The sequence below is a fragment of the Helobdella robusta genome (genome assembly GCF_000326865.2).
Source record: "Helobdella robusta unplaced genomic scaffold HELROscaffold_80, whole genome shotgun sequence".
NCBI classification, from domain to species: Eukaryota; Metazoa; Annelida; class Clitellata; order Rhynchobdellida; family Glossiphoniidae; genus Helobdella; species Helobdella robusta.
This window is the reverse complement of record NW_008705460.1, coordinates 397,910-425,115: the sequence shown is the minus strand read 5'-3', so window position 1 is coordinate 425,115 and position 27,206 is coordinate 397,910. Positions and strand designations below refer to the sequence as shown.

General features: G+C 37.3%; 6 protein-coding genes across 6 annotated transcripts in view; 1 reads left to right on the top strand and 5 right to left on the bottom strand.

Annotated features, from left to right (window-relative positions):
- Positions 1-1,089: 1,089 nt before the first annotated feature.
- On the bottom strand, positions 1,090-1,344 carry HELRODRAFT_153457 (hypothetical protein; the record flags this gene model as incomplete). The annotated part of the gene is made up of 1 exon (XM_009032415.1): positions 1,090-1,344. A coding segment is annotated over one exon (255 nt), but the record flags the coding sequence as incomplete, so codon positions are not given.
- A 17-nt stretch (positions 1,345-1,361) lies between these two features.
- Positions 1,362-4,209, bottom strand: HELRODRAFT_182117 (hypothetical protein; the record flags this gene model as incomplete). Its single annotated transcript, XM_009032414.1, has 4 exons — positions 1,362-1,376; positions 1,441-2,025; positions 2,075-2,219; positions 4,166-4,209. 4 exons carry the CDS (start codon positions 4,207-4,209, stop codon positions 1,362-1,364), a joined length of 789 nt encoding a protein of 262 aa, XP_009030662.1.
- A 2,643-nt stretch (positions 4,210-6,852) lies between these two features.
- HELRODRAFT_90303 (hypothetical protein) lies at positions 6,853-15,168 on the top strand (the record flags this gene model as incomplete). Its single annotated transcript, XM_009032381.1, has 7 exons — positions 6,853-6,996; positions 7,054-7,218; positions 7,426-7,542; positions 7,617-7,721; positions 7,784-7,880; positions 14,546-14,658; positions 15,040-15,168. Coding segments are annotated over 7 exons (870 nt in total), but the record flags the coding sequence as incomplete, so codon positions are not given.
- Positions 15,169-22,035: 6,867 nt separating this feature from the next.
- On the bottom strand, positions 22,036-22,317 carry HELRODRAFT_90297 (hypothetical protein; the record flags this gene model as incomplete). The annotated part of the gene is made up of 1 exon (XM_009032378.1): positions 22,036-22,317. The coding sequence occupies one exon, from the start codon at positions 22,315-22,317 to the stop codon at positions 22,036-22,038; it is 282 nt and encodes a 93-aa protein (XP_009030626.1).
- Positions 22,318-22,922: 605 nt separating this feature from the next.
- On the bottom strand, positions 22,923-24,021 carry HELRODRAFT_182113 (hypothetical protein; the record flags this gene model as incomplete). The annotated part of the gene is made up of 2 exons (XM_009032413.1): positions 22,923-23,060; positions 23,833-24,021. The coding sequence occupies 2 exons, from the start codon at positions 24,019-24,021 to the stop codon at positions 22,923-22,925; spliced, it is 327 nt and encodes a 108-aa protein (XP_009030661.1).
- A 736-nt stretch (positions 24,022-24,757) lies between these two features.
- The window catches only part of HELRODRAFT_182112 (hypothetical protein), a gene marked incomplete at both ends in the record, with an annotated part of 3,928 nt that continues 1,479 nt past the window's right edge, over positions 24,758-27,206 (bottom strand). The window contains 4 exons of the mRNA XM_009032412.1: positions 24,758-25,285; positions 25,543-25,763; positions 25,931-26,583; positions 26,820-26,889. Coding sequence (XP_009030660.1) covers positions 24,758-25,285; positions 25,543-25,763; positions 25,931-26,583; positions 26,820-26,889 — 1,472 coding nt within the window. The remainder of the gene's footprint in view (positions 25,286-25,542; positions 25,764-25,930; positions 26,584-26,819; positions 26,890-27,206) is intronic.

The following is a 27,206-nucleotide window of genomic DNA, read 5'->3' as shown; positions in this document are numbered from 1 at the left end:
TGCGATATCGTTTGTTATCGTGGTGAGAGCAGAGGTTGTTGAGTAGTTTGGACGGAAACCGTGTTGATGATCCGCCAAAGTTAGATGCTTTGATAGGAATGGGAGAAGGCATTTTTCAAGGATCTTGACGGCTGGGCAGAGTAACGATATTGGCCTGTATGATTTTGAGTCGCTATCTGGTTTTCCAGGTTTTAACAGAGGGATGATTTTCGCTTTTTTATAGATGTCGGGAATTTTACATGTAATCAGGGAACTATTGAAGATGTTGGTGAGGAAGGAGATACCTAGAGGACCTAAATATTTGAGATTTATGATGGTGAGGTTGTCGGGGCCGGAGGCTTTCGAGGGCTTGGATTGTTTGATGGCCGTTGATACTTGATCTGGAGTAAAGATTTGATGGTCATCAAGAGGGAGGTTCTTTATGGTCCTGGTTGTGAATCTATTTAATTTGTCGGAGATGTGTGTTTTGAATGAGGTAAAGGTTTTATTGAATAGGTTGGCCATCTGTTTATTATGTTATTGGTTTGTTATTGAAAGTGATGGCATTATTTGGGTATTGTTTAGGCTTACCGTTGAGAGCCTTGATGGTGGACCATAAGCGGTTTGTGTTGGTGGATTTATTGAATGTGCTCAGGTATTCTTTCCAGCGGGTGAGCTTTAGATTATTGATTTTTTGTTGAATGACAGTTGAGAGAGAGTTGATGTTGTCTGAAGTAGGGTTCAAGGATCTGAGACTGTCTCGCTGATCCATGAGGTCCGTGATTTCTCTGGACAGCCCTGGTCATGAGAGAATTCTCCTTCCTGAAGGAATGTTGCGAGCGCTGGCGGCCGAGACAAGATGTGACGAAACAATTTCTCAGCTGCCGAAGGGTCATTGGGAGTAACAGATTTTGCGAAGGCAGTTTCGGTTTCTTCAGTGTATCTGGCCCAATTGGCCTTATTGAAATTCACGATTGTTGATTTTGGAGTTTTCGTGGGTTCCAGATAAGCGTGCAGAGTAATGTGAATAGGGAGATGGTCAGAAGACAAGGTGGTAAGTACGGTCCAGTCTATAGAAGACATCAGGGAATCTGATGCTATCGAGACATCAGGAGAAGTTGGTTGGCTGTTGTTGGGGAGACGGGTCGGAGAATCAAGATTTAACGAACCGCAATCAGAGTCATCGATCTCGACTGCCAGTACTTCACCTCGCGCGTCCTGAATGTTGGAGTGCCACAGCGAGTCGTGAGCATTCAGGTCACCCATTAAAATAGTATTCGGATTGAATAGAAGGTCGGAGATAGAGACTGTGAAGTGTGACGGGCGGACCGATTGAGGAGGTATGTAAGTATTAATGATGGTGAGATCTTTGTTATTGATGATTATGGCTTGGGATTCTATTGGATTTGAGTCAGGTAGTTGTTTGATTGAGTAAGGGATGTTATTGTGTATTAACATGACCAGACCACCGCCCTGTCCAAGACCACGGTCTTTGCGGTATAGAGAGTAGCCATCGAATTCTGGCTCTTTGGAACGGGAGGTGAGTTTGGTTTCTTGGAGTGCTGCAATGTGTATTTTGTGTGTTTCAAGGTGCTGTTGGAGTTTGTCCTTCTTGTTTTTGGTACCATTGCAGTTCCATTGGAGGAATGTCAGTTGACCGGGGGAATGAGCCACGAACCCAGTGGTGTTTTGATAGGCGGGATGAGATATTATCCTCTCAGTTTTAGAGGTTGAACTGGTTTGAGAGTGTCTCATAGACATAGCAGAGGCCGCCGAGCTGCTCGAACGGGGGTTGGGGGAAGGGCAGTTTTTACAGATGAAAAAACCGCCAAAGTCGGAGGAACAATCATGAAGATAGCACCAGTTGCAGCAGGATCTGCAACGGGCAGAGTATTGTGTTTTGTTGATCTTCATGTTGCAAATCGGGCAGATCCAGATCTTTGGTGGCCCAGGATTCGATTCAATGCCGGCTCTTAATAGCAGACAGCGGAGCAGGCTGGCCGGTATAGTCTGCTCCGAAGGCGAAAAAACCCGTGATATTGATGTCTTGTAGGGAGGGTATGTTGCAACGGTTTGTTGAACATTTGGAGAGTACCAGAATATCCAATCGGCTCCACCACGAGAAGGCCGTTGCTCCAGAGCCAGTTAATGTCGTTAGCCTACCCGGGCGAACAGTCAAAGTTGGCGGTACATTTAACAAGAGATTTTTTTTATTTACTTTTAATGACGCTGATTTAGAACTGAAAGTTAGAGAAAGGGAACCAAGAAATATTGATGAGTCGTTACGAATTGCACAGCGCCTTGAAGTCAAGATAGAGAAATGTAGATTCCTCAAGGAAGCCGTTACATTCTTGGGGCATATTATCTCTTCGAAAGGAATAGCAACAGATCCGTCGAAAACGGAAGCTGTTCGGGACTGGCCCATACCGACTTCTTTGACGGATGTTAGAGGATTTTTAGGTTTAGCTGGATATTATCGACGTTTTGTTCGTGGATTTTCACAATTGGCTAAACCGTCGAACTTTCTCCTAAGAAACAAACAAAATGATGCTGGGGATTGGAGCAGCAAAAATCTTTCGAAAATTTGAAGTCTGCGTTGACAACCACACCGGTTTTAGCTATGCCACAAGACGATGAACCTTTTGTTCTGGACACTGATGCTTCTCAGCAAACTATTGGAGCAGTTTTGTCGCAGTTGCAGGATGGCGAAGAAAAGGTAACTGCGTATGCTAGTCGAAACCTGAGTCGAGCTGAAGAAAATTATTGTACTACGCGAAAAGAGTTGCTAGCAGTCGTTTATTTTTTGAAATACTTCAAGCAATGTTTGTTGGGTAGGCATTTTACCATCAGAACAGATCATGCACCGCTGACATGGTTGAGAAACACACCCGACCCTATTGGTCAACAGGCAAGATGGTTAGAACAAATGGAGGAGTTTGATTTTAATATTATCCACAGGGCAGGTACGAAACATGGTAATGCAGATGCCATGTCTCGGAAACCGTGTAAAAAAGAGTGCTGCAAGCCGGAAACACCAGAAACACGAGCGGTGAAATAGGTTAAAGAAGTAGACGAATTTATTGACCTGAGAGAGGGTCAATATGCGGATAAGACAATCCAGGTTTTTGTTAAGTGGCTGCAGGAAAATGCTGCCAAACTGCCCTGGGACGACATATCAAGTGAGGATAGGACGTTCAAAACGCTTTGGAACCTATGGGACCGCCTAGGGATCAAAGACGGAGTCTTATGTAGACGGTTCGAAATAACAGAGACTGGAGATGTGGTTTGGCAGGCCTGGGTGCCTGCAAATATGATTAACTCTGTATTATTAACTGCCCATACAGGAATGACAGGTGGACATTTAGGAGTGAGTAAACTGAGAGAATTCATTCAACAAAGGTTTTACTGGCCAACATGGAAAACTGACGTTGAGGTGTTTGTCAAGACGTGCGAGAAATGCTGTCGATATTACCGGGGTAAGCCATCAACAACATTCGGAAAATCAGCCACCACGGAAAGCAAAAATGAAAATAATGTTGTCGGGCATGCCATGGGAAAGGGTAGCTCTGGACATCACCGGGCCACATCCAAAATCGAAGAAGGGGCATATCTTTATACTAACGATTTTGGACCATTTTTCGAAGTGGGCAGAAGCATTTCCGATACGAAAGCACACAGCAGCTACAGTGTCTAAGGTCTTAACCACAGAAATTTTTCCGAGGTTTGGAATGCCGATGCAAATACTCACAGATCAGGGTAGGGAGTTTGAAAGCGAACTATTTACTACGCTTTTACATACTTTGGGAATCGAAAAGTTGAGGACATCCCCGTACAATCTAATGGGGCGATAGAGCGATTCCATAAAACGCTTAATTCAATGCTGGCCTAAGTTGTAGACGAATCCCAGAGTGATTGGGATGAACATTTACCACACGTTATGGCAGCGTACCGGGCAAGCGTACATTCGGCGACAGGGTTTACCCCAAATAGGTTATTTTTAGGGAGAGAAAACATGATGCCAGTGGATCTGGTGTATCGATTACCTAAAGAATCCAACCTAGGTGAGACTTACCATGAATTTGTGAAACAAGTGCTCAACCGGTCATTAGTAGCTCATCAATTGGCGCGGGAAAGGCTAAAGACTTTATAGGAAGTCATTGTATGATGCTAAGGTCAAAGTCCTGACTCTACGACCGGGAGACAAGGTATGGTACCTGTACCCAAGATCATGGTAAGGCAAATCTCCAAAATGGGTCAGCCCATACGTGGGTCCATATATAGTGGATCATTTAATTCCTCCAGTCAATGCGGCGATAAAAAAAAACGACAGAGCTAAACCGTTTGTCGTCCACATAAATAAATTAAAATTGATTTGTTGATTAATTTTCGTTAATTTATTTTCATTTTTTTTAAGGTAGGATGAAACAGTGCAGCGAATGTGGGAAAAGGATGTTGACACGCAACCACAAGAGACATTTTGACAGGTGCTCTGGAGCTGGAAACAGCGCATCAGATGGCCAGCTAGTGTCACTGGGACGGGCAATCCCGTATTTAGAAAACAATACACCGGAGAAAGCGGTCAACGCTTTGAAATTATCTTTCCCGTGTATTCCGTCAAGTGAATTATGGAAAAGTTACGTAGTTGCAAGGGCATCAATGAGTGAACTGGTCGGAGCATTGACCCCGAGCTTCTCACTTGAAAATTGTACCGAGGAGCCGACACAACAAAAAAGACGGACAAGCGAAGCTAGGCGGTGGGCGAACCAGTTTATAGCTATAGTTTGCCCGTAAAAGTAGCGGGCAAACGCTTGGTCGACACACCATGCTCAACTGCCAGACCGTCGCTGGTGGACTGGATACTGAAAGGCCAGGTTTACGAGGGCGAGACTCCCTTCTCTGTAGACCAGGCTTCGACGATAGGCACTCCAGCGTGGGCAAAGGAAGACAGCGACATACTCCCAGCAACAAGCCCAGCTGTACCGAGTAAGAAGGGAAGAAAGAGGCCGTCTAGATGGGGCCCGGAATTGATGGCGATCAACGTCCCCAGTTTCGACGAGGAGCTTTGAAAGCAAACGTCGGGGCGACGTTCGATGGGGTGGGGGATGTTGTGAGGTTTTTTTTAGCGCGCATGTGGAATGAATGGCGCAAGTGTGTATGTTGGCGCGCATGTTGTGGTCAGATGGGCAGTCTGGTCGAATGTCGTATGAATTGGTTTTGTATGCAGGTTGGTTGAATGTTGGTATGGCGCATATATGGTGAGTATGGTTGGGAATGAATGTTTCTCAGTTTGTTTAGAATTTGTTTGGTATATAAACCTTTTGGACAATTGTAGAAAAAAAGGAAAGTTAGTGTTATAATTTGGTGTTTTGGAATAGAGTTGTGAATTAGTCTTTGGTTTTATCGTGGTTGTATTGGTCGGACGGTTGTTTCTTGTTTTGGGATTTCATTTGTTACGGCTGGTAAAAAATATTTTTTTTGTTTATTTAGAACATTTAATTTAGTTGACTTTAGAAACATTTGCTTTAAAGAGTATTACTTTGTTTGCTTTAAAGAATATTATTTTGTTTGCTTTAAGGAATATTATTTTGCTTCTTTTATTTTTGGTTCATTAATAGAATTATTTCAGTTAGGCTTGGTTTGTCACTTTTAAAAACTAAAACATGTTTGAAGAAAACTTGCTAGCTGTTAGTAGGGCCGGATTAACCGACCAGCAAGCAGGGCGCGATAATACTTCCGCCCGGCCGTATTTTCCGACCCGGAAATAAAAATTTGTGAAGAGGCGAGTCCCGGCCAGAAGCAAGACTGCCTAGGCTGGCGGCGGCGGCTGTTGATATTCGAGCAAAGGAAAAATTTCGCCGCACGGCAAAAGTTCACATATATATATATATTTTCACATTTTACATTAGACATTTATTTTAATTAAATTATATGTTTAAACAATATTTAGGCTCTGAAGATGGCATTACGCCGAAACAGCGCTGTTAGCTTTATTCCAGTTTTAGATAAATATGAACTCAAACAATACCGCCTCGTTGAATGTCTTATAAAGAAGTTAATTAATGCAAAATGGGCAAACAATTTCAATGAAATTTGCATTTCTGAAAACCTCGTTCCTAAATATATATATATATATATATATATATATTTGAAAAATGCATCGTCTAAATTTTAACAAATGTATATGCTAATAAATTAATTGATTCTATTACATATAAATATGAAAAAAGTATACAAAAATTTATTGTTTAAATAGCTTTTTATGCCTTACAATTTTAAGCAATAGGTGACAGTGTCGAAGTTGGATGAAAAATCTCCCACTAGGATCAAAAAATTCCCAGTCGGCCCCTTAATAAAATCCGACTCCGGGTAACAATTTTTGACTCCCGACTACGGGCTCCAAATCCAAGAAAATTTTTTTAATTTTTGCATCATACTTCCACGTTATTATCACTACTAAATAAAAATTACTTAAGAATACACATAAAATTATTCATTGTACATGTTTTTTAGTAAAATTACTTTATTTTACGTTGTAAAGCATACTGAAATAAATTATGTGATTTTATTCGCATTATTAGCCTATATTTTCAGCATTTATGATGATTGCTTAACGCTACAAATATTTTTCCTTTAAAAAACATAATTTTAAAAAAATTTCAGGAACAAAAATTTTTTTTCAAATAAATAACATTTTCTAGAGTCGGAGTCGGATGAAAAAATTTGATTCCGAATCCAGCCCCTCAAAAATATTCGACTTTGGTCCCTTAAAAACTTCTGACTCCGGCTGAAACCTTTCTACTCTCTGTTGACAAATGAATAAGAAAAATTTTAATCCGTGAACTACTATTGATGAAAATTAATAAAAACTCTTAGATCAAGCTATGGACCATTCCAGATAATTGTACCACTATAACGACATGCACTTTAGAAATGAGAGGCCATGTTAAAAAGATCGGTAGAATAGAATGGCATCCTATTGCTCGAGGAGTTCTTTTATCTGCTGGTCACGATGGAAAGGTAAAAGTTAACAAAATGCTCAATAACCTCAATCATATTTTGTTTGATTGTGTATAGTGTATTCTTTGGAACACCGAACTTGGCGAAAAAGTCATAACGTTATCACTTCATAGAGATGTAATTTTTTCTATATCATGGTGTCCAGACGGTCGATACTTTGCATCTACTTGCAAGGATAAAACAATTAGAGTTATTGATCCCAGAAGTGGCGTTGTTGTTTCAGTTAGATTTCTTACATTTTTTAATATTTTGATCTTAATATTTTTTTAGTAACATAATACTAATATTTAAAATAGTTCCATAATTGTTTGTTTTTACAATTATTTGATTAAATTTATATTATTTAAATTCTCATTACAATTTTTGATAAAAAAAAAATCTTCGGGACATTAATTTCAAAATTTAAGTAATAGTCTTTTTTTCCTTTAGCAAGGAGAAGGACACTTGGGTACAAAAAGTTCAAAGGTAATATTTGTGGATGATAAAAGGTTATTTACTACCGGATTTTCTAGAATGAGTGAAAGACAGTTTGCACTTTGGGATATCGTTAGTATTAATTCTAGCGTTGTTTCATTTATAACCATCTGGAATATCACCATTTCAACTGTTTGCGACGTCAGAAAAATTTATCGAAACCATTGAAATCAGAGAATGTAGACAGTTCTAGTGGCATTTTGTTGCCTTATTACGATAAGGACACTAAAGTCATGTTTTTAGCCGGAAAGGTTTGTGGATTATGAATAGTGCATAATTTAAAGAAATTTCAACAAAAACTTTCATGTTTTAGGGAGATGGAAACATTAGATTTTATGAAATTACTGATTTACCGCCGTACGTTTTCTATCTCCAACAATTTCAATCCGGATTTCCACAAAGAGGATTAGGTAACATTAGTTTACAATCTTTATATTTTATAACTTGCTTGACGGGCTTTTATCTCGTCCTAGAATTACACTATAATATAACTACATATAAATTTACTCATAATACCAATATTATACAAATAGATTGTGGAACAATCATGAAAAATCATATAATGTTACAAATAATTACATAATTACTGCCTTACCTATAAACTAAATTATTTTGACGCCTTTTGTTTTTCTTGGATAATAAGAGCACAGATCAAACGACAAAAAAATTCTAGTCAGAAATAAAAATAAACGATTATAAAAAATTGTCCGAGACATCAGTAACCTGAGAAATTTTATATTCTGTTAAAAGTTAACGGTATTCTCCAAGCCTTTTTGGCAGTTTTTCATACTAAATGTTACATCAGTTCCCCTTTTCACAAAGAAACATTGAGGTTCTAATTTTGGAATACTTTCCTAAAATTAAAGTAGAATCTTGAACTTTGAGTTATATTCGTCAATCTTCTAAGTTTTGATAACAAAAATAAACTAAAGCTAATTCATAATAATTGAAATTTATTATACTCTCAATGAAAAAAGTAGATTATATCAAATATTTTATAAAATGTAATTAAAATGCTAGATCGTTATGGCGAGCGACGCATGAGGCATGAAGGGGTACTTTACGCTCTTCTCACGCGTCAGTGCCGAATGAGCATGATATTGTGGTTGTTTTATTATTTCATATTTGGTTTTCATTGGCTGCCGTTTTGGATGTTAAAATAATTTTTCAATATTTTTCATTTGTCCTATTGTTCAATTTGTTTTAATTTTTAATAATTCTAACTCTAGCATTATAAACCTGTTAAGAAGTATAAACAATTCAAAATTTCATTCTATTTTAAAAGTACAAGATGAAGGACTCAAAAAAGTTATGCTGAAAATTACCTAGCTTATGTAAAAGTTTGCCCATATATAATAAATATATATATATATATATGGGCAACAACGAGATGTTGTTCTTACCTATTGGTCTCCTTGCCTCTATATTGATGTGGAGTGACATCCCACTACCACTATGATCAAGACTTTATAAATCTGTGATACGTCCAGTGTTGTTATATGGTGCAGAAACATGGCCAATGACAACCAAACTGGAACAACAACTTCAACGAACCGACATGAAAACGCTCTGATGGATGCAACGAATTAGTCTGAAGGACCACATCAAATCTACCGAAATCCTGCGTCGTGCTGGTTTAGATGATAATAAGGACGAATGCCGGCAACACCGTCTGCGGTGGTTTTGTCATGTCAAACGAAGTGGAAACAGTGCCATAACTTCTCTTGCAGATGTTGAAGTACCTGGCATACGTCCCAAAGGCCGTCCAAAAAAGTCCTGGTCGCAAACAATCGAGCAAGACATGAAAGCTCTAAATTTAAATGAAATGGATACAACTGATCGTCTAATTTGGCGCAAAAAGTTGATGGCAAAGAAAACAACGTCCTACCTCGGGAAACCGGGTCTCTGGACGCAAAACGAAGATTGATTGATTCTTCATCGATAGCATCATATTCTTCTTTGTCACTATTTACAATGCTAGTTTTTATTACTTTTTTGTTTTCGTTGTTGGTTAAGCGCCGGGTTGGAAGTGAGGTTGTCATTTTTTGTTGTATGTTTATTTTTGGTTTATTGATGTCAATTATGACTGCTTCTGCAATTTTAAGATGCGTGTAGTTGCTGTTCTGGTATATTACCGTGGTGTTACTGTCGAGGATTTCACGGCTAATAGTGATTGAGTGTGTTGTGTCCAAATGAGATTTGATAGCCCCAAAACATTATCATCTTGTTTTTGTATGAATTTTAATTATTAGTCGAAACCGTGAGTATTTAACGTTCGTGAGTCGACCGTTTAAATTTGAATTAAATTTAATACATTGATTATTATAAAAACAGAAATTTAATCATTTTTAAACATTTTTTTATTTAATGTTCACTATTTTCAACTATTTGACAAGTAATGATCTAAAAAACTTATCTAAGAATTAACTTGTATTAAATTATTTTCAATTTGATATAAATAAATAATCAAGCGCTAGAGAATTCAAAATGGGCGGAGTCAATTTATTAAAAGTACATTAGGTTTGTTTGTAAGCATGGACAATACCATAGGAACATCCATCTCCGGTTTTACTTAATATATATATATATATATATATATATATATATATATTGTTAATAATATATATTATATAGTGTTATTCACTTTATTGACATTCCTCAGAGGATAGTACTGTGATTAAATGCTTTGTTGAACAAATAACTTTTTAACTCTCTTCTGAAATCTTTTTCTGGAAAATTTGCTTCAATCTTGTTGGAAGATCATTCCATACCTTGTTCAGAGCAACATCTTCGAATTTGTTGTTGTGGATTGATGCAAGCAAGACAAACAAAATTGGACATTTTAGATAAAGTACCAAATAATTTTGAACAACGTTTGTGACACCCCTGGTTACACTGCTGACACTTGATTGAATTGTTACCTACACCAGCTTTACAAACTGAACAGGGCCATCGTCCAGTAGCTGTAGATTGGATGGGTTCACCAGTGTTCATTGCTTTGGTTTTGCTGATGTTGACTTTGAATCCATGATCGGCGAGTCTGGTGTTCCAATTTTCAAACATCTGTGCTGCATTCTGCTTAGACGTGGTTATTGAAACGATATCATCAGCTTATACTAGATTCCAAATGTCACCAGTCCGTATCGGTTTTGTGATTTCTTCCATCACGGTTATAAATAACAGTAGACTGAGAATCGAGTCTTAGTGAACTCCAACGCCGATGTCAAATGCATCTATGTTTCCTACCGTTGTGCTGACGAGAGTCTTAGTATTCGTATACATTTCCATCACAAATGCTTTTTCAAGGTCTACAAAAATGTGTGATAGTTGTTGATGCTCTACGAGGTACTTCTCTTGCAGTTGCCGAAAGATGTGAATTGCGTCAATTGTTAATTTTCCCGCTAGGAAACCAAATTGAGAATTTCCGATTGTGATGCACGACGTTAGTCTTCTCTCAATGATTTTCTCGACAATTTTCAGGGAGTGTTCTAACAGACGTATATCCCGATATGATGAACAGTTCAATGGATCACCTTTGCCTTTGTATAAGCGGGACTGTCATGCTATAGTTCCATTCAGTCGGCATTGAGTCATTTGTGAGTCCAGAGGGCCCGGCTGCCTTTCCATCTTTCATAGCTTTCAGAGCTTCTATAAACTCCTCTACAGAGATTTTATTTGTTCATTTCTGATTTTTTTTAGTGAGCCACTCTCTGCACTGATCTGTCCGAGCCAGTACGACTTGACGTCTTGCATAGTTCTTCTTTCGGAAAATTTTGTGGTCATCAACTGACTTTGATTTTTGTCTATGCTTGTATGCAGCTTTCTTCACAGCTATTGCATTTTGAACACTTTTCGATGAATATTGCTTTTCAGTTTCCACGTTTTGATTTTCTGAGGCATTTGTTTAGACTTATGTTTTGACAGTTTGACAACCAGGTCTGCCACAAGGAGTCTATGTTGGGCGACACATGAATCGCCAGGTATAACTTTGACATTTTTGAATAGCCTTCTGTGCTGTTGCTTGACAGCGAAGAAATCAATTTGCCTGGCTAGTGGTCCACTTTTGTATGTTATGAGATGTTCCAACCTCTTTTTTTAAATATGTGTTCAGTAAACAAAACCCATGACAAAAATTCCAACACCATTTATGGCGGTTTTTTGACCAGCATATATTAGATTCCAAATGTCATCAGTACGTATCGGTTTTATGATTTCTTCCATCACAGTTATAAATAACAGTGGACTGAGAATCGAGCCTTGGTGAACTCCAACGCCGATGTCAAATGCATCTGTGTTTCCAGCCGTTGTGCTAACGAAAGTCTTAGTATTCGTATACATTTCCATCACAAGTCGAACAAGATATTCTGGAATGAGTTGTCGACGTAGACTCCACCTGATTGCTTCACGGAAAACTCGATCAAATGCTTTTTCAAGGTCTACAAAAATGTGATAGTTGTTGATGCTTTGCGAGGTACTTCTCTTGCAGTTGCCGAAAGATGTGAATTGCATCAATTGTTGATTTCCCTGCTAGAAAACCAAATTGAGAATTTCCGATTGTGATGCACGACGTTAATCTTCTTTCAATGATTTTCTCGACTATTTTCAGGGAGTGTTCTAACAGACGTATACCCCGATATGATGAACAGTTCAATGGATTACCTTTGCCTTTGCATAGTGGTACTGTCATGCTATAGTTTCATTCAGTCGGCATTGAGCAATTTTTCCAGATTTCACGGCAAAGTTGTAGTAACGTTTGGATACCTGCAGTACCAGATGCTTTGATAATGTCATTTGTGAGTCCAGAGGGCCCTGCTGCCTTTCCATCCTTCATTGCTTTCAGAGCCCCTGTAAGCTCATCTACAGTAATGTCTGGAATCGGACCTTCGATGGGTGGAGCATCAAAGTTGACATTGATGGGATTTGTTTCATTTAACAGACTGTTGAAGTATTCTCTCCACTGTAGCTTGATCTCATCTTGTTCAAGAACCATCTCATTTTTGTCGTTTTTGATACACAAGGCACCAACTATGTCTTTTTTCGTACGCTTTGCTTGTTTTGCTATACGATACAGAGGTTTCATTTGTTCACCTTTGCTTTTAGTGAGCCACTCTCTGCACTGATCTGCCCGAGCCAGTGCGACTTGACGTCTTGCATAGTTGTTCTTCTCACGAAAAATTTTATGGTCATCAACAGACTTTGATTTTTTCCATTGCTTGTATGCAGCTTTCTTTTCAGCTTTTGACCATTCCAAAATAGTTTATATTTTTTTTTGTCTAAATTGATATGACAGACACCATTCGATTTCCACCGGGTCTCCTGAAGGCAGCAGATGTCAATCCTTCTCCACTCGAGCAATTCTGCGTTTTCCATGCTGCAGCCAGTCATTGATCCAACATTGAGCGTTCCAAGTCTAAGTACCATAGATAGGCCATTCTAAATTTTTCTGCAACATCCCTCCGCTATTGCATACTTTCCTGGAATTCTTAGCACCCTTTGACCTGCTGGGGAATAGGGGCCGTTGTTTTTGTTTGTGATGGCATGGAATAAATTGGGGGGGAATTTTTTACATCCGGACACCCATACAGACGACAACCACCAGTTATAAGCGGTGGGCCTAGCCTTTTGCTCAAAAGCACGCAAGGCAGCGTGGATGCAGTTTTATGTGATGCCCAGGACGTAGACAGTAGATGATGATGTTATACGCGTTTTGTGTGTTGTTGATTAATCTGAAAATTTTTGAAGTGTTTATTGATATCTTCACAATACACTCATTTGGTTTAACCTTTTATTAAACAAACAAACAATTTTACGAAAATTGGTCATATTATCAAAACATTTCTCTGGAAAAAACCCTATGTTTCAAAATGAATTGGCTCCAATTTCATGGAATGGTTATGTTATGATTCCATTTTTCAAAATTGCAACAACGTTTTGTACCATTAATTCTTTTGATGATCTGTTGCTATGGTGCTTTTAAGATCTAAAATTTTAAGACTAAAATTCTTATTCATCAAGTTTCAAATTTTTTTTATTCCATTGAAGTATTTAATGTTTCATTACTTGTTTCTCAATTATTGTAATCATATCACAATATAGCCTGGATTAAAATAAAATTAGGAAGATATTATATTTATTTCAATCAACTTTTTTAATGCGGAAGATATAAAAATGTTTTTTCTTTTTATTGCTTTTACGATATTTGCCAACTATTTTAAATATTTTTTGAAGTATCTTCAATTTGGTGGCTTTAAAATAAAACCGTAAAGTAAATGTTAAATTTTTTATGGGAATGGAAGACGGTAGTTGTGGTCGAAAATTTTTACTCAGAGTCAGAACATAACATTTTTTATCCGAAACCCTATTTAAAATTAGGCAGAATTTTTTTGGTTATTCTGGAAATTATTTAATAATTTTTGCGAAAGAAGAAAACCGAAAAGCTCGGAACGAGTGAGCTCTAGAAACAGGATCGATGTTGAACGAAATAATTATTTGAACAACAAAAAAACTTTGAAAATTAGTAAAAAAAATAAGAAATGTAAAATTATTACAACTACAGGCCGAAAAGCGTGAAACGGTTTTAAAAACTTTGGCCGCCTCGAAAAAAATTTGAACATTAACCGATTTCAATTTGATGAATTAAAAAAGATCAAACTTTTTTCACTTATTTTATCTAGGTAAGACTTGGTAAAATTGAGATTTTTCATTGTTGTAAGTGGCATACCTTCTAATTTAAAATTAAATCTATGTACGCGATGATCAATTTTTTAATTTAAATGGTAATTCATATTTATTGATACTTGTTTTTGACGTTGAACGTATTCGTTTTTCGATATAGTATTTTAGCGATGTTCATAGCAAATATATTTGTAACTTTTTCGATAGATTGTTTTGGTGTAAAACATCCAATTAAAATTTTTAAATGTTTTTTCTACTGAATTATGAAAAAAATTTTATCATAACTCAATGATACGACTGGGTTGATGTAAAAGTTTTAAGAATAATTGTTTCGTTGTAGCATTAATGTTTTCCAGTAACTTTAATGGTTTCAGTATGATTTTACGTATACCTAACGTAGGACAAATGCCAAAAAGAGGGGTTGATGTAAAAAGGTGTGAAATCGTACGGTTCTTTAAGCTGCATACTAACAAAGACATTTGTGAGCCCATATCTATGATTGTACCAAGGAAGGTAATTAACGTGTGATAATGATAATGATTTAGTGATAATGAAAAAGTCTATTTTATTTATTATGAATTTTGCAATTTATTATTGGCTGGTATAACTAATAATAATCAGATTTTTTTTTCTATTTTTTAAATTTTATCCTTCATTTAATTGGTTAAGTTTATTTCTTTAAAGTCAAGTATTTAATTTTTGGTTTCCTTATCAATGCTTGAAAATGTCAATAGTGGAAGCTTTTAAAAGACTTTCCTTGAGTGGTATTTATTACCATGAAAATAGTTTTTTTTAGTTACAATACAGATAAAAATAAATCATAATTAAAGTATTAAATATATGATGATTTATTCTTGCCGAAATAAAAAAATACTATATTTTTATCACCTATAGTCGGAAGTTTTCCATGAAGACATTTATCCTCCTACTTGTTCATCACTATCTTCTTGTTTATCTGCCAGTGAATGGTTCGGCGGAGTTAACAAGCTGCCTCTATTGATTTCTTTGAAAGTGTTTAATTAATTTATTATTTTAATCATTAGATAAATTTTTTAATAATTTTCAGTTAAAAAGCTTGAACATAACACTTATATTAAATTCTACAAATTTTACAGTTTGAAACTCCGTCTTTAGACAGTAACCCAACAACGGGGTTTAATGACACAAAAAAAGAACTTCAGCAGTGTGAAACAGAGATAAAAAATGTTTTATTGAGGAAAGGTAGCGGCACAGCAACCGGACCTGCTACTGGATCGAAACAAGTAACAAAAATACCTGATTCTCTCAGAAACATTCATAGACTGTCAACTTGTGAAGATTTTGTTGGGAATTTGGGGTAAATATATGATTTGTATTTACGATGCACTTCACGCGTTTCTAAAGATTGAATTCATTTTTTGAAATTTTTTTTTATCTAATTTTTGACTAATTAAATTGGCTAATCTAGATGTGCCGCGTCGTTGAATTCCAGTATGATTTCTACTGATTCTTTCAAAAGCGGCTTTTACAATGTTCCGCATGTGAAATTTATTGCTCCGAATGATAGCGATGGGGATCACGACAAAAACTTAAAGGTTGGGTTATCATCGCAGGTATTATACATGGGCGTTACCCACCACTTTGCTAAAAACTACCGAAGTATCAAAAAACATTACTCTGTGTACCAGTAAGTAATAGCACTAAATATTTACCGATGACATAAGTACTAACAATTACCGGAGCATCGAATATATTATAAATTTTTGTGCTGAAAATTTACAGATTACTGAAAACATACAAAATACCATTAACAAACTAATGTAGTGAAAAAATTTATTACTACCATAGGTTTAAAAACAGAGTTTTGTCTTTATTTTCCTGTTCATCAATTTTTTTATTCCAGCTGATAAATTTTTTTTTCCAATGCCAAATTTTCGCATGTTAAAAACAATGATTTGGAATCCAAATCGTCAGTTTTCAATTCTAATTGAACATTTCTCTTTTTTATATTTGAATTTTCGTTTCCCAAGTTTTCAACTCTTTTCACCAGTGTTTCCAAAAACTTGAAATAAACTGAAAATTTTAATTAATTTGAAATACTATTAAGGCCACGAAAAAGTTTTTTAGAATGATTTGTCCTAAAATTATTGCGTAACTTATTCAATGATTTCATTATATTAATTAAAGGACTACAGCAATAATACCGAGTACGTGGGTTTGGAATATAAAAGTATGAAGCATATCGCAGGTTCCTTGCTGAAGTAGACAAAAAGCTATCATCTCGTAAAGAAAGAAGACGTTTTTAGAACCATGAGGGAAAAAGAGAAAAAATTTTTTAGTATATTTAACTGAGAAATGTCAAGCATGTTAGCATTTTTGAAGTAGTGACTAACGCTTTTAATTTTTTATATTAAATATAACTTTTGAAAAAAAAATTTTAAACTTTTGTAGTCATAAGCAAATGATAAATAATAAATTAAGTAAGGAGGGGTTAACAGTGAACAGTATAAATTTTAAAATCTTGAAAGAATTTATAAAATTACTTATAAAAATATTGAACGGGTGAGGGCCAAGGATTGAGTCTTGGAGGACGCCCTTGCATAGGGGTAATGAATCAGAAGAGACTATCAAGTTGTACATTTTGACGACGATTTGTGACGAAACTTTTGAATCAATTTACAGCTGGATCGCAAATACCATAATGTTATGTTCAAGTTTATTGAAAAAAATAGAGTGATTGAGTGTGTCAAAGGCTTTCAGATATATGATAAACTAATTTAAAAGCAGCAAGGTATTTTTATGATACTAAGTTCATTTAAAAATTAGTTAAGTTTGACATTTTTAATAACATCGATAAAATAATTCGAAAAATTGAAAAACTTAGTTACAAACTCAACAATGCGGAAAATGCGATGATATTTCTTAACAATTATATATATATATATATATATATATATATATATATATATATATATATATATATATATATATATATATATATTAGATTAAGATTGTCAAAAATGCAATTATTGATAAAAATCACAACATGTATCGCTTTAGTTAATTTCCTGTTTAATTTTTCGATTTTACCCACGGTAGATCGTAAATCATTGTCCAGTTTTTTGAGTTCAAAACTAAATTTTTGTTTATTTTAAGCATGATAGAACATTTATGCATGATAGAACAAAAAGGCTTTTTTCGGTATTCCTATACCATCTTCGGTGTTCGAATTGATACGTTTTGCATGTGGCCGAATGCTCAAGTTTTTATATCCTGTACCTCTACAACCTTAATTTTTTGTTTAATGTAAATGTTTAACGGTCATTCGATTCCACTTTGAAAAAACGCTTCCTCGCTGGGAAACAGCACATTGATTCCGTTTAACGACGAGCAATAATTCGTAGACAAGAGAATTAATAATGTACAGTGATGTAATTCAGTTTACGCGCGTTTGGCTGATATGCTGCCTCATAAACCTTTGCTGATGAATTACATACTTTACATACTTCGTTGCTGTAATTTATTTGTAAAGCATAAAAATGATGGGATTATATTAGCGAATGTTTGTTTGTACCCCAAAAATGTTTTTTTCGAAAATTTTTGTTTTACACTGCAAGTAGCCAAAAAAAGCCAGTTGTACGGGGACTAGTTGTCCGGGAGCGAGTTGTGGAGGGCGAGTTGTGGAGGGCGAGTTGTCCGCAAACCGTTTCTTTGTTGGTAGTAAAGTTATTGCATTCTATTGTATATTTATTACAAGGTTCTTTCTGTTTACATAACGTGCATCTGCAGTTTTAATTTAAAAAGTATTCCTATTGCGATACAGCGCAATTTTGTCATTGGTCAAACGGGTCTTTACACATTTAACAGATTTAGACGATAGAACAAAAGAATTGAAAAGAGTGACCGAGCTGTTAATTAAAAATTGTTATAAAAAATCATTCATTGATTTGATAATCTCAAAACTAAGGCAACAAGATGATAGAAACCAAAATTTTAAGGACATTATATTATAAAAACTTTATGTCTACGTCATATAAAACGGATGAAAGGATATTAAGAAATATGATCATGAAGAACGTCAAAATAATCAAATGTAATGACAAATTACAACTCAGAATTAATTATGCCTTGTTCTTAAAAATAACTGTGATAAGAAACAAGTCAATAATGAAGAGTAGTCACCAGATATTTTTTTTTAAATGTTCTATCGGTGAGTGTGAGCACCAAATTTCAGAATATATCGGATACACCACCACTACATTGACACGATGATTAAATATGCATACACAAAGATTATCACGGAACAGCAATTACTAGAGAGATACCCCACAATAACACAAAAATACTGTATCGCAAATATACAACATAATGCAGTAACTTCACTACCGACAAAGAAACTACTAATAAAGGGAATTAATGGATCAACGCAAAGTGAATTTTTGGAGCCAATAAAGTAGGAACGCAAAGTCAATTTTTGGAGCAAATAGAGTAGGAACGCACAGATATATAAGATAGAACCAATATTTGATAGCATACTACATTAAAAGTGGTAAAGGATTACCGAAAAAAAGCTTTTTCTGTTTAAGATAAAAATGAATTAAAAAAAATTTAAAAAACTTTGTTTTCTATATAAATAAGTTAAAAAAATGAAGTTAAAAATACGATATTGAAAAATTGAACCAAAAACTGATCAAAGTTGAAAATGCAGTGACGACATTTCTAAACAATTGTATCTGCGACAGTCTTAACCCTAATTTTATATATATATATATATATATATATAATGAATATTTATATAGCGCAAACAAATTAAAAAATAAACAAATTTTATCAAAAATACTCATTAAATCAAATAATACAAAATTCATCACAATGTAAATAAATGAGTTGTAAGCATTTTTCTAAATATTAACAAATTCTTATCACGTAATGGCTTGGGAGAATTGAGAAATTCTAGTACGATAAATAGAAAAATTTCTGGATACTATTTTCAACTGACTCGTTTGTACGGTTGGATAATTTAATTCATTGAAACGCAGATATATTGAATTTGGTACTCTAGGTGTTATCAACTTTGTCAAATATTTTGGTGCTTTTGAATATCAATAATACACATATGTTGAAAATAACACGCTTTTTGACATTCTGCCAAGTGAAGCTGTTCTAAAATCGGATATATGCTGTCGTATCTTTTTAGCCTCAGATAAAATTCTAGACAGCTAGTTCCCGAATATTGATTGTGAATTGATTATAACTTTTTCATTGATTTTTCAGGTAAACCATTGAGCATTTACAGTAGTTCAAGGGCGAGTATGGGAACGCATGGATTATCATTTGAAGAGTCTAAAAATTTTTATTTAATTTTAATTTTTGCAATTGCAAAATAAACAAAATGTAACTTAAATCAACATTGACACCTAAACTGGAGGCATTTAAAAAGAATCTGACTGCAACATCATCAATCTTCGTTTATAGTCTTCATCGGTTATGAGTCGGACTTTTTTATTCCATTTATCAGTTTCTGTCTCCAAGCCGATCTATCCATTGCGTCTGTCTCCTTGAGACCAAGTACCATCAAATCCTCCTGTATGGTCTGCGTCTAGGACTTTTTTGGGCGACCTCTTGGGCGGTGCCAGGCACTTGGTGCTCAGTAACGGAAATGATTGTATCGTTTTTGCTTCGCTTCACATGGCCAAACCACCGTAGACGATGACGACGACATGGATTCTTCAACTTGCACAGTCCCGGTCAGTTCAGGATCTCGGTTGTATAGATATGGTCCCTTAGGTCAACATGTTGCATCCAACGAATCATCTTCATGTCAGTTCGGTGAAACTGCTCTTTGAGTTTTGTTGTCATCAGCCACATCTCTGCACCATACATCAGAACAGAACGTATAACTGTGTTGTATAGCTCTGAGCGCAGCAGTAAAGGAATGTTACACCGAATCAATACCGAGGCAAGGAGGTGCCATCTGCTCCACGCCGCACGTATGCGTCCACGAACGGCGGCTTTAGCTGTTCCTGTACAATCCAGTACATCTCCCAGGCATCTGATCCAGTTGCTTCCAACTCCAGCCTCACAAACCAAACATGACCAATGACCAGAGACCACAGGCTCAGCGGTGCCCCCGGTGATCATAGTTTTTGTTTTGTCAAGGTATACCTTTAGCCCATGTTCGGCGAGCTGGATATTCCAGACCTCAAACTTTCTGGCTGCGTCTTGTTCCGAGGCCGCCGTCAGGACGATATCATCTGCATATATCACATTCCATATGTTATCTGAGCATATCGGTTTGGTTCTTTCTTCCATCACCGTGATGAAGACGAGGGGGCTGAGTGTTGATCCCTGATGGAAGCCGACTTTAATTTCAAATTCATTCGTGTTACCGGATGTTGTGCTGGCCAGAGTTTTTGTGTTAAAGTACGTTGCCATGACCAGCCGAACCAGATATTCTGGAACAAGCTGTCTACGTAGACTTCACCTGATTACCTCACGAGGCACTCCGTCAAAAGACTTTTCCAAGTCCACAAAGACATGAAACAGTCGCTTTTGCTTTGCCATGTATTTTTCCTGTAGTTGACGAATGATATAGATAGCATCAATGGTGGATCTCTCTGCCATGAAGCCGTTCTGGTAACCACATACTGAAAAGCACGACAAATCTTCTCTCAATGACTTTTCAATAATTTTGAGGGGTGTTCCAGAAGACGTATACCTCGAAATGAGGCGCATTTTAGTGGGTCTCCTTTTTCTTTATATATCAGCACAGTTGTGCTACTTTTCCACTCCACTGGTGGTATCGATTTACTCCACATCTTCTGACAGATGTGTAAGAGGACTCTGAAGCCTGTCCTACCAGATGCCTTGATGATATCATTTGTAAGTCCAGACAGACCAGCTGCTTTACCCACTTTTATTGCCATCAACGCATCAGTAAGCTCCTGAGCTGTGATGCCCTGAATCGGTTTTTCCACCGGAAGTGCATCAAAGTCCACTCCAATTGGGTTTGTTTCATTCAATAACTGATTGAAGTAATCCTTTCAGTGATCCTTTACTTCGTTTTACAAGGTTATTATGGTGCCTTATTATTCTTTGTGCATGTGGCACCAACTTTATTCTTTTTCAGTCTTTTGGCCTGATTTGCTATTTGGTAGAGTGACAGAATTTTTTCGTTTTTACTTCCAGTCAGCCATACGTTGCATTGGTTTGCATGAGGTATCGCAACCTGACATTTCGCTTCTGTGTTCTTTGATCGGAATGTCTTTTGATCTTCATCAGTCTTCGTCTTTTGCCATTGTTTGATAGCTGCTTTTTTACTGGCAATAGCATTTTGCACCGTCTCGTTCCACCACCAAGTTTCGCGGTTGTGCTGGCGTTTTGGTTCAGATTTTCTACATACAGCTGTTGCAGCGTTCACTAGGGTGTCTTGAAAAGATTTCTAGGTTATGTCTACCTTCTCCAGACGATCAAGCTGTGCCGATACCAACTTATCGAATTTCTCCCTAAACATGCGGTTCTTCAGTTTCCATGCGCTTATTCTAGTAGGCATTCGGTTAGTCACAGGGCGTGATCGTTCCATGATCATATCAGCCACCAGCAATCAATGTTGAGAAATGCATTCTGCGCCTGGAATGACTTTTGTATTCCTGAATAGTCGTCTGTGTTGTTGTCTAACGACATTAAAGTCAATTTGTGTGCATGACATTCCGCTTTTATATGTGATCAAATGTTCTGCCTTTTTTTTGAAATAAGTGTTCAACATCGTGAGTTTATGGTTTTCAGCAAATTCCAGAGTCCTTACACCGTCTTCGTTTTGAGACCCGTAGCCAAAGCCTCCATGGACACCGTGGAACCCTTTTTTTTATCTCCAACATGGCCGTTGAGGTCGCCACATATCAATGGTATCTCTTATGATGGTGTTTTCCTGACGGCATCTGAGAGTGTGTTCCAGAAGTCATTTTTGGTATTTTCAGATTCACTGTTTTGTGGTACATATGCAGAGAAAACAGTTAGAACCTGTTTTCCCATTCTGAGTTTAATCAGCATTAGGCGTGAGCTGATTCGAACCACCTCCGGTACATTTTGTGCCAGTGATTCCCGTATGAAGATTCTCACTCTATTTTGTCTTTTGGCCATTCCAAAACAACTTGTAACTCCCAGTGAGAGAGAGAGACACCATTTAATTTTCATCTTGTTTTCTGTAGAAAACAGATGTCAGCCCTTCGCCTTTTCAGCATGTCGACGATCTCCATGGAATTCCCAGTAAGCGTTCCAGTATTTAAAGTGCCAAGTCATATTTCAGGAGGGGATGCCAGATTTTCCGCAACATTCTTCTACTGTTGCGTACTTCCTGGATATTGTCATTCCTTGCCCAAATAAGGTCTCCAGGGAATAGGGAATCTTTTGATTTTTGTGATAACATGGAAGATGTTTGGGTCAAAAAATGTTTATATCAGGAATTACCTAATTTCTATCGAAAACCACCAGTTATAAGCAGTGGGCCTAGCCTTTTTGCTAGAAGCCCACAAAGCAGCGCTGTTGCAGTTTATCTCGTGCCCAAGAGAGCACTGTTGTAAGCAGTGCACCTAGTCTTTGGGTCAAAGATTCCTGTTCCACAAGGCAGTGGATTTAGAATAGAAGATCATCCGCTGTTGGGGCCGTTGTCCTAGGATCCTCCGCCTCTTTCACTGTTGTCTTTTTTCATTTGGTACAGTTGGTACGCCTCATAGCCAATGCACCCCAGCATGATGGATCAATGTACAAAAAGGACACACATGAATTCTAAAGAGTGGTTTCTAGGTATTCGCTGCAACCAATTTAGTTATACTCTGGTTGAATTTCAATTTATTGTTTTCCATCCACATATTGACTTCCGATTGAATGACTCTGGTTTCAATCTTATCAAACTCATTAGGTGGGCCACTGACAATCATCTGTAAAAACATGACATGCAAAATTTAATGATCTAATTATATCAAGAACTTCGTGTATTTATAACAGGAATAATATTGGACCCAGAACGGACCCCTGTGGACACCTTATTTTATATCATATATTTCAGAGAATGTGTTTCTATTAGTGGACGCGACATCCCACTACCACTGCTATCAAGACTTTATAAATCTGTGATACTTCCGGTGATGTTATATGGTGCAGAAACATGGCCAATGACAACCAAACTTGAACAACAACTTCACCCAACAGATATGGAAATGCTCCGACGGATGCAACGTATTAGTCTGAAAGACCACATCAAATCAGCCGAAATCCTGCGTCGTGCTGGTTTAGATGATCTAAAGGACGAATGCCGGCAACAATCGAGCAAGACATGAAGGCCCTAAATTTAAATCAAATGGATACAACTGATCGCTTAATTTGGCGCAAAAAATTGATGGCAAAGAAAACAATGTCCTACCTCGTGGGAACTGGGTCTCTGGACGCTAAACGAAGATTGATTGATTGATTGATTGTGTTTCTATTTAAAAAAACGTGATGTTTTCGATTCAGCAAATATGATCTGAACCACATAAGCGCCGAGCCTTTAACACCAAAATCCTGATACAATTGTTTGAGCAATATATATATATATATATATATATATATATATATATATATATATATATATATATATATATATATATATATATATATATATGTAGATTTTCGCCGGGTGACATCCGAATTCCGCACCACGCGGTCTCGAACCGCGTCCGCATACGAATATCCACCCGAGCCTTCGCTTCGGCGGAGTCTTTCCTGGCCGGGATCCGCCACTCTACAATAGACCCTTTCAGGGTCTGAAAACACGGGCTGGGCGAAAGTTTGTTCGCGCCCTGCTTGTTGACTAGAGACGCCGACCTCGTCAACTATCAGCAAGTCTTTTTCAACATCCATTATTTTAGGTAGAATAATTAAGCCGAGCCAAATTTCAAGTGTACACTTTTTTTATTCAATAAAAGAAACAAAATAACAAACAAAATAATACAAATCAAACCTCTGTCTTTATTAAAAAAAACGATAAATCCAAAATTAATCTATTAATAATATAACTACCAAGCTAGAAACAAAACCTAAAATAAAAATAACAAACGACCAGCCTCCTATATCTCAACTTGCGGCCTTGTATATGTTTTCACCGCCCTATCTACATAACGCTTTCTATATCATAGAAAATTCTATACTCACATCTATACTCTTCCTATACTCACAACAGCGCGTAGCACGCGTCCCATATATTGCTATACTCCCTATATACAAAACAGCACAGCAGCGTCGCATATATAGCATATCAAATAACAAAATATACATGCATAGAATGTCTATTAAAATATATAGATATATACAGGCGGCACGCCTCAAAGACGCAATCATTATCATCACAATCGTCACAATTTCACAAAATATACAGGCGGCATATTTTAATCGCGCAATCATTATCATCACAATCGTCACAATTTCACAAAATATACAGGCGGCATATTTCAATCGCGCAATCATTATCATCACAATCGTCACAACTTCACAAAGCTCCCCACCCTCCAAAACGTCCCGACGTTTGCTCTTATAAATCTTCACCAGACTCAGGAACTTCCACCATCCATCTTTTTAGCTCCGGTCCCCACCTCGTCGGTTATCTTCTTTTTTTTTTGTTGTGGTCGTCGTGCTCAATTGATTTTCCGTCGGTTGCTGATTTTTTTTCTGTCGGTTGTTCGTCCAGACCAGCGAACAGGTCCATCGATGGCTGATTACCTACGGCAAACAAATCTGGTCGCTGATCAAAGAGTTCGTCAACAAGCCTCACAAGTTCTGGAACGATGTCCGGCTGCCCTGGTAAAAATTCTGGCGTATCTTCGCCTGTCCAGGTTTGGACAAGCGACTCGGTCGACTCGTCGTTACTTCGTGATGGTACTTCTGTTGGCTTCTCTATGGAATTGTCTTCTGTGATGTCTTCAGGCTTAACCTCCGGCATTTGGAATGTCATCAGTTGATCGGCGAGTTTCCTTGCCTGGTCCGCTTTTTCTCTGCGCCTTTTGGGTTCATCTATACATCCATGGAGGGAAAATGCTGGCGCCAGTTCTGTCAGCATTTCGCTAATGGCCGCCCTCGCCACCAAATATCTTCTTCTAATCTCTTCTGACGATATCGTAGGAAACAATCTCTGCAAAAACAACAAAATTTTATTATATTATATGACGATTTGAGATCCAGAGTAGAAAACCATTGCGCTCCTGACATTGCATCCAAACACGTCAATTCTCGGCAAGGGGTACGCATCTTTAACCGTTAGCGAATATTCAGTTTCCTATAATCTATACAGCATCGGTACGATCCGTCTTTTTTCTTTACTAACACGACGTTGGATGACCAGGGACCATGGGCTGGTTCTATTACGTCCTGTTCAAGCATCTCGTCAACCTGTTCCGCGATCACCTTTTGATGCGCCGGAGGATGTCGTCTCGGCTGTTTTACCGGTCGTGCATCCTGAGTATCAATCTTATGGAAGACTCCTTTTGCAGCACCTATTTCTCCACTTGCACAGCTGAATCTGTCTGAAAAACTTATAAGTATTCGAGTCAACTCTTCTCTTGCTTCTTTAGGAATATCTTTTACTAATCCATCAACTATACCTGTTACTTCTGTTAGATTTTCATATGCTAGACGATCAACTGATTCCTTTGCTTCCACAGCCGATGATAAATCTGACAATCGCGTTCCCCGGTTTATCACCCTCGGTTGATCGTTGACATTCAAGTTTGAGATTTGCAGGTCTCATTCTTCTGAGAACATTTGACCGCAAGATGACCTGGCTTCTTACAATTAAAACAAATTTTTTCTCGCTCAACTCGGGATACCGTTGGCTGCACTCTTTTATTTCTGAGTTCTTCGAATGACTTTTGAAGGAACGCAATCTGTCGTACCATCGACTCCATGTTTTCTGCTCCTGCTTGAAAATCTTTAACCTGCGGGTCAAACCTATGAGATGAATCTACCACCATCTTTGAAACTTCAAGACGCTGTGCAAATCTAAGAGCATCGTCAATGTTTTTTGGTTCTTTTTCCCTAACCTTTAACTCTAATTCAGCATTATCGAGGGCTGACAAGAAAAAGGCCCGAGCTAGATGTGTAGCTAATCTTGACTGCTCTCCTGGATAGGCTAATGACATGAGTCTTTTAGTAACCATCGACAACTCTCGTAACGACTCACCAGGTTTTCGACGAAGAATCTGTAATTCGTACCTGTATGACTCTTCATGACCTCTTGTTCCAAAACGATCTTCTAGCTTAGATACCAGCTCTTGGTAACCTAAACCTGTTAAATCCCAGAGAACCTGTGAAGCTTCACCTGTTAACGAACATGACAAATACGCTTCCATGTCTACGAGATTCCAATTATTGTACCTGGCACATATCTCAAACTTTTTTAAGAAAGTTTTGAGACAACCGGTGCCATCAAATCTGTCAGGTCGAAGCAATTCGCGACGACAAAAGTTGTTGTCACGCTCGGCACCTATACGCGATTGATGAACCTGAGACTTCACACCAGTTGAATGAAGCGGTTCCCGACTGTCACACGTCGACTCGTGTTTAGCTGTGTCTCTCTCTCTCGCTCGGTCGCTCTGCACCTGTTGCTATTACCTAAAATTTTATTTCGCTGTCGATCGTGTTCGGTTTTTCTAATGATTGACGCTGACCTACTGGACGCTAATCGCAGCTCATTCAATCCGAAATTCTGCAACTTTGGATCACCCTGGCACCTAAAACCTGCAATGTTGAAAAAGAAGCCCCACGTTTGGCGCCAATTGTAGATTTTCGCCGGGAGACATCCGAATTCCGCAGGCGGCACACCCCAAAGACGCAATCATTATCATCACAATCGTCACAATTTCACAAAATATACAGGCGGCATATTTCAATCGCGCAATCATTATCATCACAATCGTCACAATTTCACAAAATATACAGGCGGCATATTTCAATCGCGCAATCATTATCATCACAATCGTCACAACTTCACATATATATATATATATATATATATATATATTGGTAATAGACCATAATTTTTACAATATTCTATA